Here is a 12,515-nt window from a genome sequence, read left to right as displayed (position 1 = left end):
ATGTGGCCAGTCCTTCTCTGCGCTGCGTTGAACGGAAACCAGCGGTTGGTCATAAATGGCAAAGGCATCTGGGTAGGATATTGAATTTGACAGTTCAGGAGAAAGTGCACTAAACATAGCATAAACATTGATCATACCATGTTGGTAGCTGTCAATGTTTAAAGAAAAATACCAATAACTTCACAATAAAAAGCTGACTAGACTACCAACTGAAATCAACAAATACATATAGTTGCCTAGGATACTGTTTATTAGGCAAACAATGTTTTATAAAATGTGTTTTCAATGCACTAAAACTATAAGCCCTTTTTTTATAAAGAATTACATGCTTTGTTATCTAGCAGTGTCAGTGAACGCTCGAGCTAAATAACTGTCACTCTTTCAAGATGACCATGAAATCTATTTCAAAGTTCTGTTGAACTATGGCGCACAACACATGCAACCCAGTGACTTTTCCAGAGTTGACCCATTTGTGGTGGATTTGCGGTGCGAGTGCGCAGCAGAAGTTCAGCAGTGGAATATCACTTACCCGCTATGAAGGTCAGACGATACGAAGTTAGAGTCAGGTTCTGGAAACTAGGTGGCTCTTCCACCAGTGCGCTCCGATACTGTCCGCGGAACGGCTGGGACCCTCACACACATACTACGCAAAAATATATAAATTAAAGAAGCGTCTTTGTGTGTTGTTATAATTTCAGTAGAATGGCTGCTACTCTCCCGTGGCTCTCCAGCTGCTGATTGTTTTTAGTCCCGCTGGCTGTGATGTTGTCAGCGGAGTTCGGAGCGTCCCTGGTCACCTGTATGCACTTGTGACAACTCCGGCCACCAATGGCAGGGCGTGATGGGAATTCTGGGGGATGAAGTTCTGTTGGACGGGTATTTCGGGAGAGTGACGTTATGCCCGTTGACTGTCAGTGCACACAGCACATGGTTGCCCCAGGATTGGCTTTAATGGTCACTCATTCCTGACTGCCTGACAATATTTCAAATGGAGCATAGGCCTACAATAATGCACCCCTTCCTTGCCTTCCCTCTCACTAATGCATGTGTGTTGCAATTATAGCATGGTATTGAAACGGAATGGATCTGTTGTACTGCGCCGTTATTTGCAGCCCGCCTGTTAGCTTGCATGATTCTTACCATTCTCCTTCTACCTCTCATCAACAAGCTGTTTCGACCCCCAGGACCGACACAAACTTTGTTTTGTTTGTCACACCATTCTGGGGAAACTCTAGACACTGTCATGTGAAAAGCCCAGGAGGCTGGCCGTTTGAGCTACAGGAACCGGCACGCCTGGCCCGACTCAAAGTTTCTTAGGTCACTTGTTTAACCCATTGTAACATTCAATCGAACAGTAACTGAATGCCTCCATGTCTGCCTACATATATATATATATATATGTACATACATACAAGCCACAGCCAAATTAAAATCCTTTGAAGCGGATTTTCTAGTGTTTTTAAGTCTGTAAAAAAAATAACAATGATCCCCCTCAGAAAACTTGGGGGTCCAAATAAGAATGGACCACCAGTTGAGGAACCCTGCCCGAGGGGGTCTTTGTGGATCCCGCATTAATTAATTTTGATCAGATGTCATTTTCTGTAATATCAATATTGCAACATTTTTGTTACCTTTATTTAACTAGGCAAGTCTAAGAACACATTCTTATTTACAATGACGGCCTACCATGGAACAGTGGGTTAACTGTCTTGTTCAGGAGCAGGACAGATATTTACCTTGTCAGCTCGGGGATTCAATCCAGCAACCTTTCAGATACTGGCCCAACGCTCTAACCACTAGGCTACCTGTCACCTGTGTGATCCTGTGGAGTTTCTTTCTACTGCTATGGTTTAAATTGTTTTACCCAAATCAATGTATAAGCAACATTCTCATTGTGCTTCAAAAAGTTGACACTTTCCATGTTCTTAGTTGACCAGAAGAGGGTACTATTGTCAAGGAAACACATAGGACTAGTACTGTATTCATTTCCACATTAGTTTACCCCTCATGCTGTATATCCACATTTACATTTGAAGTAGGTAATACCATATGCAAAACATATGATAGTAGGAAACCTCATTTCTCCTGACAAATACAGCACAGCATGTAGGGGGGTTCTATTCAGTCTTTGCCAATGCCACGTCTAGTTTGGTGGATCTATGTCGGTGGAAATGTTACGTTGACGTCTATTGTCTAATTAAATCTGTAAAAACAAAATCTTACAAAATGGAGGAGGTTCTTTCCAGGTGTATTTCAGTACAGGAGGTTGACCATACAATCACATAGACAGCATCCACAGGCTTTACATGGGGACTGAAATGATGGTTGGCTCTCACAGCCAAACATACATATGTCCCTCACAAGGTCAACCAGCTATACATTAATTTACAATGAAGCAATTTCAGGTCTGATCATCAACAAAAAGCTTTGCTTTCCACTGCACACGATAACAAACTTCTATATTCACACTAAAATCAAACACTAATGTTCTGAACTGCATTTTGATTGGACGACGAGTGAACAGTAGAAGAGAGTTGCCATCCGGTCTCCTGTGGGTATTACATGTTGATTCTTCAAATACCACCTCATTAGAAATTAGCCAAGACTGGCTTCTACTGATCATTTTTTACATACAAGACTGGCCTTGTGTTCATAAATCCAAATCAGGAACATTCTAGCACAGACATAAGCAGGATATAAAATGGTGCTCCCATTACAGCCTTCAGACCCCCTTCCTTCCTGAGGAGGTGTAGGGATTTACAAAGTTCCAATGATTACAGGTATCAAATTAAATACAATTACACAAGCAGAAAAATCATCATGAAAGCCAAACTAGAATTACAGCCAAACAAATGTAAAATCAAAAGTCTCCCGTTTAAAAATGGCCTTAAACTAAGATTTAGCAGTTACAGAAAGGAGGACATATTAAAGAAATGACATTGTCTCTGCATCTGTTCAACATAAACTTGTAGGGTGGTCTGAGGGTAGGCAATGTGAGGGGATTGGAAGGTATTGAGGGTTTGTCTCTGGAGAGCTAGGGTACTGAGGAGGTAGGTGTTGTGTCTGGGGCTGTAGAAGGTTGAGCTGAAGCAAGGTTCTGGCTGTACAGGGAGACAGGGTAATGTGGATGGTTTTTGGTGTAAGGGGATACTGGGTGTTCTAGGTGTACGGGCAGACGGTACAGTCAGGGTTTTAGGAGTAAACCGGTGTAATGTGTGTGTGGGATAGTAAGAGGGTTCTACACGCAATGAGACATGGGTTTTAGATATAGGGGGAGGAAGGGTACTGCGGATGCCACCAGTCCATGAGTCTCACGCTGTGTACAGGATCCAGCACCACCTGTGTCCCCCCCTGCTCCCCCCTCCTCCCCCGCTGGGGGGGAGAGTCCTGGAATAGCAGGCGCACTCGGTGGTGACGCATGTCCGTGCTCACGTTGATGTTGAACTGGGAAGGGAACAGAGACAGACATAGTGGGTTAGACAGACCGGAGACACAGGTTTGCCTATCCTAAAAACAGGCCCACTCTACGAGTTACAACCACATAATGGGATTTTAAAAAGGCCCAAAGCAGCTGTTCTTTTATATCAATATCAAATCATTTCTAGGTAACAATTGAGTATGTAACTGTAGTCGGTTTTCAGAGAAATCGTCAAAAATAAACAAAAATCACTTTTTTTCAAAAACGATTTCTCAAGCAAGAATTTGAGTGAGGGGCCTAAAGGAAGGGATGTGTAACCTGACAACGAGCTTCTATTGGCAGAGGTCTGAAACTCTGTTGGTTTATTAACTTACAGCGCCTGGTGATGTCACCAGGCAAACCTCAACTCTACCCATGCAAACCTGCTGATTATAGGTGTCAATTGTATTTTCAACCAACAACAATCAGGAAATGATACTGACCACATTTGTTCCCCTTTTAAAGTCTTTCTTTCATCAGCTGTTGTACAATATGACACAAAACGCAGGAAAAAAAATGACTTGACTGCACTGGGCCTTTAACAATGCAACTTCATGGATGGAGACAACAGAGTTAATTCAGTGTGAAAGCCAGGGAGAGTGGTGTACTGACCAGGGCGAGGGTCATCCCCATGACGACGGAGGTGAAGATGAAGTTGAGGGTGGTGACCTGCAGCAGGTAGCAGTCTGAGTCTGGGTTAGCATGGACCTCCTCATACTGACGGGGCAGCAGCAGACCCCGGGTGGCATTACCACCCTTACACCTCACCGCCTAGTGGACAGAAACATATAGAAACTACCATACCCCTGATTACAATTCAAATGTTTGACTTCAAATTCAAACTAAACATGCTTCACTAGTGTCCTTCAGACAGTTCGGCATGAATACATACCGGCTTCACAAACTTGAAGTTGAACTCCCACATAGGATCAGGTCTGTACCCCCTGGTGCCCACAACCTTATTGACCCAGAACAGCAGACACTGCAGAGGAGAAAATGGGTAAAACTTAACTTAGCACGGGCCTCCCCCAGGTGGTGAAGGTAGAAAACAACACCTCCACTTCGCTGATCCTCAACATTGGGACAACACAAGGGTGTGCTCAGCCCCCTCCTGTACCCCCTGTTCACCCATGCACGCATCCAACTCAATCATCAAGTTAGCAGAAGACACAGCAGTAGTAGGCTTGATAACCAACAATGACGAGACAGCCTACAGGGAGGAGGTGAGGGCCCTGGGAGAGTGGTGCCAGGAAAATAACCTCAACAAAACCAAGGAGCGGATCAGGGACTTCAGGAAACAGCCCCCTACCCAGATCAATGGGACAGCAGTGGAGAAAGTGGAAAGCTTCAAGTTCCTCAGTGTACACATCACTGACAAACTGAATTGGTCCACCCACACAGACAGTGTGGTGAAGGTGCAACAGCGCCTCTTCAACCTCTGGAGGCTGAAAAAATTTGTCTTGGCACCGAAAACCCTCATACGTTTACAGATGCACAATCGAGAGCATCCTGTCGGGTTGTAACACCTCCTGGTACAGCAACTGCTCCGCCCGCAACCGCAGGGCTCTCCAGAGGGTGGTGCAGTCTTCCCAACACATCAAACTACCTGCACTCCAGGACACCTACAGCACCCAATGTCACAGGAAGGCCAAAAAGATAATCAAGGACAACAACCACCTGAGCCACTGCTATCATCCAGAATGCGAAATCAATGCAGGTGCAAAGCTGGGACCGAGAGACTAAAAAACAGATTCTATCTCAAGGCCAGACGACTGTTAAACAGCAATCACAAGCACATTAGAGGCTGCTGCCTATTGGCATAGACTAGAAATCACTGGCCACATTAAGGAATGGATCACTAGCCACTTTAATAATGTTTACATATTTTGCATTACTCATCTCATATACTGTATCTTAGTCTATGCCACTGGCATTGCTCGTTCAAATATTTATATATTCTTAACTCCAGCCCTTTATTTAGATGTGTGTATTGTTGGGAAATGTGTTAGATATTACTGCACTGTTGGAACTAGAAACACAAGCATTTTGCTACAAACGCAAAACATCTGCTAAACACGCGTCTGTGACCAATACAATTTGACTTGATTGCACAAGTGTCAAGTGGCCATTAACGCCAGAATTTGATGGAGTAGGATTAGTGAGTTACAGCACAGATCAAGTACCCAGACCCTCTCAGGATACAAATAAGAAAGAGAGAACTTCAAAGTCCACAAACCGAATAGCTCTTTGGAAACCGCTAGCCTGTTTCCCTGCTTGCGCCATCTTGGTTCTTTACCTTGGAGTTGAGTAGTGTGGTGGGCGTGGACTCTGGGAGGGCGGGGTTCAGGGAGACACGTGAGCTGAATGGCTCATACAGGTGGAAGAGGGAACGAATCACGCGAGCCCGTAGACAACGCTTTCGGGCTATGGTGTCTGGCTGCAGACGAAACGGCAGGTGAGTATCCAGACTGTAGTGTCTATGGGGGGAGAAAGAGAAAGGGAGGTGAAAGTGAGAGCATAGAGAGAGGCGGGGAAACAGCATATGTAAATAAGAAGGGTTCAACTCCTTCAGGTGCCAATTTTCAAGGGCAATGTGAATCTGACTTCCCAAGATTCAAGTCAAGAGCCGTGGGAGCCCACCTAGAAAATAGGTTGTGGGAATGAGAGGGTCTAAACCTACCGCCTGTATAGTCTGGTCCAGAAGGCAGCAGTGCAGGTGACGGTCCAGGCGTTTCTGCAGATCAGAGCAAACGTACACACATCCTCTGGACGGATATAGGAAGCCAGCACCAGCCAGATATCCACTGTGTAGTCCTCCCCATCACTGCACTCGCTGCACTCTGGGAAAACAGACAGTCAATCAATGGGCTGTTATAGTCAGGAAAGTTGTTCACACTCATCTGTCCTTGTTCACTTCCCTTTACGGATCTGAGACGACTGGATAGGTGAAAGAAAAGATGGCCTAGTTCACAGCCTATTGCAATTACCGACCCAGTTACGCTATAATATCTGTGAAGGAGCATGAACGAGTACAGGGGAACGGGAGCAACCCTCTGGAATGAAACGCAGTCCTCAACTCTTTCAACGCATGACTAGAGACGGAGGTGAAGTGTACCTTTCCTCCTCTTGTTTTTCTTCTTGCGGGCCTGTTTGGCCTCGTTCTCTCCATCCTCCCCGGGGTCGAGGTCGTCGCTACTCTCCAGGGTGTCTCCGGTGAGGGTGGCTGCTGACGAGAACACCTCCTGTACGGAACCCTGCGACCCCTCTAGCCCACACAACATCTTCACTGCAGGACAAACAGTGTGGAGTTAGTAAGCACAATAATGTGGTTTATCCATTGAACACAATGTCTGTAGAACAAATGGAAACATTTTGAATGACGCTCTTACCTTCTTTTTCAATTGCATTGGCAACGGCCTTTTTTACCCTCCCCGACTTCACAACGGCTGGGTCGGCATTGGCGAAATCAGCAACTGTCACTGCAAGAGGGGAGAAGATGCAGTTTACCAATCACTCACAATAACAAAGGGTGGCATGGGGTGCATCTCAATAGTCATATTTTACAACTTCTTGCTCCCCTCATTTCTTTTCCTTTGTCATCACTGACCTGATAACACTGGTTAGGTGAAAGCATTGTCAGACACTTTTGGCTTTGGGAATGTTCAACATTGTAGGCGACCGCCTACTGACTAATCAACAAATCACCTTACATCATAATTAACTACTTTACCCACAACGCATCACAGATTTCATGCCCTCGAACCGGCTGGAACAAGGCCTTGCACCTTTTTCAGGACACAGCAGAGGAAGGAAGATGGGAGAATAAGTCTAGCTACACTACTGAGATGCCCCTTAGTAGTGAGGCCGCTTGCACCAGTTGGTTGTAACTCTATGTCCGATGTAAAATGTGATCTATGCCGGACCTAAAAATTCTACCTGTTGGACCCTGTAAGCCCTTCTATGAACTACGACTGGGAGCAGACTCGTTGCATTTGTAGGGAGCAGACTCGTTGCGTTTGTAGGGAGCAGACTCGTTGCGTTTGTAGGGAGCAGACTCGTTGCATTTGTAGGGAGCAGACTCGTTGCATTTGTAGGGAGCAGACTCGTTGCATTTGTAGGGAGCAGACTCGTTGCATTTGCATTTGTAGGGAGCAGACTCGTTGCATTTGTAGGGAGCAGACTCGTTGCATTTGTAGGGAGCAGACTCGTTGCATTTGTAGGAGCAGACTCGTTGCATTTGTAGGGAGCAGACTCGTTGCATTTGTAGGGAGCAGACTCGTTGCATTTGTAGGGAGCAGACTCGTTGCATTTGTAGGGAGCAGACTCGTTGCATTTGTAGGGAGCAGACTCGTTGCATTTGTAGGGAGCAGACTCTTTGCATTTGTAGGGAGCAGACTCTTTGCATTTGTAGGGAGCAGACTCTTTGCATTTGTAGGGAGCAGACTCTTTGCCTTTGTAGGGAGCAGACTCTTTGCCTTTGTAGGGAGCAGACTCTTTGCATTTGTAGGGAGCAGACTCTTTGTTGCATTTGTAGGGAGCAGACTCTTTGCATTTGTAGGGAGCAGACTCGTTGCATTTGTAGGGAGCAGACTCGTTGCATTTGTTTTGCCTTTAGGGAGCAGACTCGTTGCATTTGTAGGGAGCAGACTCGTTGCATTTGTAGGGAGCAGACTTAGGGAGCAGACTCGTTGCATTTGTAGGGAGCAGACTCTTTGCATTTGTAGGGAGCAGACTCGTTGCATTTGTAGGGAGCAGACTTTGCATTTGTAGGGAGCAGACTCTTTGCATTTGTAGGGAGCAGACTCTTTGCATTTGTAGGGAGCAGACTCTTTGCATTTGTAGGGAGCAGACTCTTTGCCTTTGTAGGGAGCAGACTCTTTGCCTTTGTAGGGAGCAGACTCTTTGCCTTTGTAGGGAGCAGACTCTTTGCCTTTGTAGGGAGCAGACTCTTTGCCTTTGTAGGGAGCAGACTCTTTGCCTTTGTAGGGAGCAGACTCTTGCCTTTGTAGGGAGCAGACTCTTTGCATTTGTAGGAGCAGACTCTTTGCATTTGTAGGGAGCAGACTCTTTGCCTTTGTAGGGAGCAGACTCTTTGCATTTGTAGGGAGCAGACTCTTTGCCTTTGTAGGGAGCAGACTCTTTGCATTTGTAGGGAGCAGACTTTGCATTTGTAGGGAGCAGACTCTTTGCCTTGTAGGGAGCAGACTTTGCATTAGTAGGGAGCAGACTCTTTGCCTTGTAGGGAGCAGACTCTTTGCCTAGTAGGGAGCAGACTCGTTGCATTTGTAGGGAGCAGACTCGTTGCATTTGTAGGGAGCAGACTCGTTGCATTTGTAGGGAGCAGACTCGTTGCATTTGTAGGGAGCAGAGCAGACTCGTTGCATTTGTAGGGAGCAGACTCTTTGCATTTGTAGGGAGCAGACTCGTTGCATTTGTAGGGAGCAGACTCTTTGCATTTGTAGGGAGCAGACTCTTTGCATTTGTAGGGAGCAGACTCTTTGCATTTGTAGGGAGCAGACTCTTTGCATTTGTAGGGAGCAGACTCTTTGCCTTTGTAGGGAGCAGACTCTTTGCATTTGTAGGGAGCAGACTCTTTGCATTTGTAGGGAGCAGACTCTTTGCATTTGTAGGGAGCAGACTCTTTGCCTTTGTAGGGAGCAGACTCTTTGCATTTGTAGGGAGCAGACTCTTTGCCTTTGTAGGGAGCAGACTCTTTGCCTTTGTAGGGAGCAGACTCTTTGCCTTTGTAGGGAGCAGACTCTTTGCCTTTGTAGGGAGCAGACTCTTTGCCTTTGTAGGGAGCAGACTCTTTGCCTAGTAGGGAGCAGACTCTTTGCCTAGTAGGGAGCAGACTCTTTGCCTAGTAGGGAGCAGACTCTTTGCCTAGTAGGGAGCAGACTCTTTGCCTTTGTAGGGAGCAGACTCTTTGCCTAGTAGGGAGCAGACTCTTTGCCTAGTAGGGAGCAGACTCTTTGCCTAGTAGGGAGCAGACTCTTTGCCTAGTAGGGAGCAGACTCTTTGCCTAGTAGGGAGCAGGAGTAGACTGAATGCCTAGTAGCGAGCAGGAGTAGGGTGCAATTTCATGATATGGACAGAAAATAATAGCGAACTATATTTTCAAAAGGATGTGAGTATTTCACAACCTCTGCAGGCTTTTCTAAAAGTGTCTCAGATATTATCAGACTAATAGATGAGCTGCCATGGCCACTTGTTGGCCTTGCCGACTTCCTTCACCATGGAATTTATAGGCTACAGAACATACAAGCAAAATATTCTCATAACAATGTTAGACGGTAATCATCATGAATACTCACCTGAATTTGGCTAACATTAACCCCTGCATTATTGTAACCAAATATCCAAACGGAGTGTATGTGAAAACAAAATGGAGGTATTGAGACGAGTCCCCACGCCTGTTTCAAACCAGTTACGCTGTCCCAATCATTAAGAGCTGAAATTAGAGTTCACCACACACAGCTATTGATTTAAAGTATTTAAAACGGTTGGATGACTCGGAGCTTCGGTAAGGAACAATTTGATACATGCTTTCAATGTCATTAGACTACTTTATTCCAATATTTTCATCAGTGATATTCATTCCAACAGTAATTATTGATTGATCCATCCAGTTGAGGGTAAGGAAAACGTGCACGCATAGAGGCGCTGCCGAGTAACCATCACTATAAAACATAAATGATCATGAACGCGCATTGCTTACACCGGATTTAGCGACGAGTGGTTTTATTTTAGGTTGGTGCAACAGGTGTAAATTCTGATACCAAAGTCGGACGTAGCTACGCCCAATTTAGCGTTTACTTTTATACTCAACTGGTGGGTATGTCTGACTGACATCCACCAGAAATAGGCCTACATATTTGTATCTGAACGTTCTATTTATGTCTAACATTGAAATTATCCTTAATAAGAACTAGCAATGTATTGAATATTAATGATGGTAGTAGAATCGGGTGGTTTAACTTTCGTTCTCGAGGACCCACCCACTCTGCGCACCACTGTACGTTACAGATTACGTACGGCGGCCTGTTACCGGTGGGTAAACAAGTTAGCTTTAGCAAGCTAACTACAGTACCTGACTCCGAGCAGACGTCCCCGGCCCGAAATTTCAGCCGTTTTCGGTTCCCTTTCTTGGGCATGGCGGTAACAAGGGTCTGTGGCCGCTTATCGAGGCTGTGTATCCTGCCATGTCTCTATGACAAGCAGAGGTAAAGAGAAAAATAAAAAAGTGGGAGAGAAATTGAAAAATGTTCCTCCAGGATCTTCAGCCATCATGGGACTGACGTAAGTGAGTTTACGTATGTTACATCACGCGAGACTTTCTCGTATCATTATTCAATGGCTAGCTCATAATTTTCGAATCTGATTGGACAAGACGTCTTCTGAGTGGTCATTGAGCCAGTCAGATTAGTCTGTTCACTCTCACTGGATGGAGGTAGAGTTAAATTCCCAAAGGATTACTTCATCATCTCAACTCTTATTACAGAGTAGCAGAAGAGAGACACGGTAGGCTACTATGAAACCATTGTAGCACACTGACTTCCTAAACATAACGATTTGGTCATCTATCAATCAATCAAATATATTTATAAAGCTCTTTTTACATCAGCAGATGTCACGAAGTGCTTATACAGAAACCCAGCCTAAAACCACAAACAGCAAGCAATGCAGATGTAGAAGCATGGTGGAAAACTTCCCTAGAAATGTAAGAACCTAGGAAGAAACCTAGACAGGAAGCAGGCTCTGAGGGGTGGCCATTCCTCTTCTGGCTGTGCCGGGTGGAGATTATAAGAGTACATGGCCATTAAGGATAGATCTTGCTTCAAGATGTTAAAACGTTCATAAATGACCAGCAGGGTCAAATAATAATCACAGTGGTTGTCGAGTGTGCAACAGGTCAGCACCTCAGGAGTAAATGTCAGCTGGCTTTTCATAGCCGAGCATAGCCGAGGTCGAGACAAAAGGTGCGGTTGATGGAGAGAGGGAGAGAGGTGTCAAAAACAGCAGGTCTTGAGCAAGGTAACCCTGCCTTAGTCACTGTTACTAGCCTTCTACCACCCCTGTACTCTACCCTGCACCTTAGAGACTGCTGCCCTATTTACAGTCCAGAGTCAATGAACACTGGTCACTTTAATAATGTTTACATACTGTTTTAGTACTTGTTATATATATATAAAAACTTGTTATATATATATATTATATATATATATATATATATATATACTGTAACTACTGCTGTACACACCTTTTCTATTCATATACTGTCTTTACACACCCTTATATTTATTGGAAGCTTAGTGGTTAGAGCGTTGGACTAGTAACCAACCATCACTTCTTAGTCTTTGTCCACGTTACGATTGGACAGGGACGGTTGCAAGTTCAAAACCCTAAACTGACAAGATACATGAAAATGGTTCGCTCGAACAGACAATGAGTCACCTGGCCGTGGCTTGCTATATAAAGCAAGCAGACAGGCATCGAGGCATTCAGGTACTGTTCAATTGAACATTAGAATGGTCAACACAAGTGACCTAAGTGACTTTGAGCATTGTATGATTGTCAGTGCCAGGCTCTCTGGTTCCAGTATTGTAACGGATGTTGTCTGGAGATAGAGAGGAGGACCAAGTTGCAGCGTGTTCATGTCTTTTTATCAAACTAACTGAACACTGGAACAAAACAATAAACGATATGAACAAAACGAAACAGTAGCGTGTGGCCCAAACACTCACACGGAAACAAACACCCACGACCCAGCTCCTGGCTGACTGACGGCTCTGGCAGCTCCATGCTGACAGACGGCTCTGGCAGCTCTTGGCTGACCGACGGCTCTAGCACGTCCTGGCTGACTGACGGCTCTGGAAGGTCCTGGCTGACTGACGTCTCTGGCAGCTCCTGGCTGACTGACGGCTCAGGACAGATTGGCGGCTCTGGCAGCTCAGGACAGACTGGCGGCTCTGGCAGCTCAGGACAGACTGGCGGCTCGGGCAGCTCAGGACAGACTGGTGGCTCTGGCAGGTCAGGACAAACGGGAGACTCTAGCAGT

The 12,515-nt window shown here is 45.5% G+C and overlaps 2 protein-coding genes across 3 annotated transcripts in view; one reads left to right on the top strand and one right to left on the bottom strand.

The window, feature by feature from the left end:
• Nucleotides 1-12,515, top strand: part of LOC135537251 (transcription factor EB-like) — a 181,824-nt gene that overhangs the window by 54,999 nt on the left and 114,310 nt on the right. The window lies entirely within an intron of this gene.
• LOC135537246 (transmembrane protein 183A-like) lies at nucleotides 2,232-11,286 on the bottom strand. 2 transcript variants are annotated; one of them, XM_064963428.1, is made up of 8 exons: nucleotides 11,186-11,286; nucleotides 6,847-6,936; nucleotides 6,573-6,743; nucleotides 6,138-6,297; nucleotides 5,754-5,934; nucleotides 4,350-4,439; nucleotides 4,070-4,228; nucleotides 2,232-3,444 (listed from the first exon to the last, which is right to left on the bottom strand). In XM_064963428.1, exons 3-8 carry the CDS (start codon nucleotides 6,736-6,738, stop codon nucleotides 3,262-3,264), a joined length of 939 nt encoding a protein of 312 aa, XP_064819500.1. In that variant the 5' UTR covers nucleotides 6,739-6,743; nucleotides 6,847-6,936; nucleotides 11,186-11,286; the 3' UTR covers nucleotides 2,232-3,261. The 2 variants fall into 2 exon arrangements, with proteins under 2 accessions (XP_064819500.1, XP_064819499.1); XM_064963427.1 differs by lacking the exon at nucleotides 11,186-11,286 and adding an exon at nucleotides 10,548-10,767.

The sequence above is a fragment of the Oncorhynchus masou genome, unplaced genomic scaffold (genome assembly GCF_036934945.1).
Source record: "Oncorhynchus masou masou isolate Uvic2021 unplaced genomic scaffold, UVic_Omas_1.1 unplaced_scaffold_732, whole genome shotgun sequence".
NCBI classification, from domain to species: Eukaryota; Metazoa; Chordata; class Actinopteri; order Salmoniformes; family Salmonidae; genus Oncorhynchus; species Oncorhynchus masou.
The sequence above is the reverse complement of the archived record's forward strand: the minus strand, read 5'-3'. Positions and strand labels throughout refer to the sequence as shown.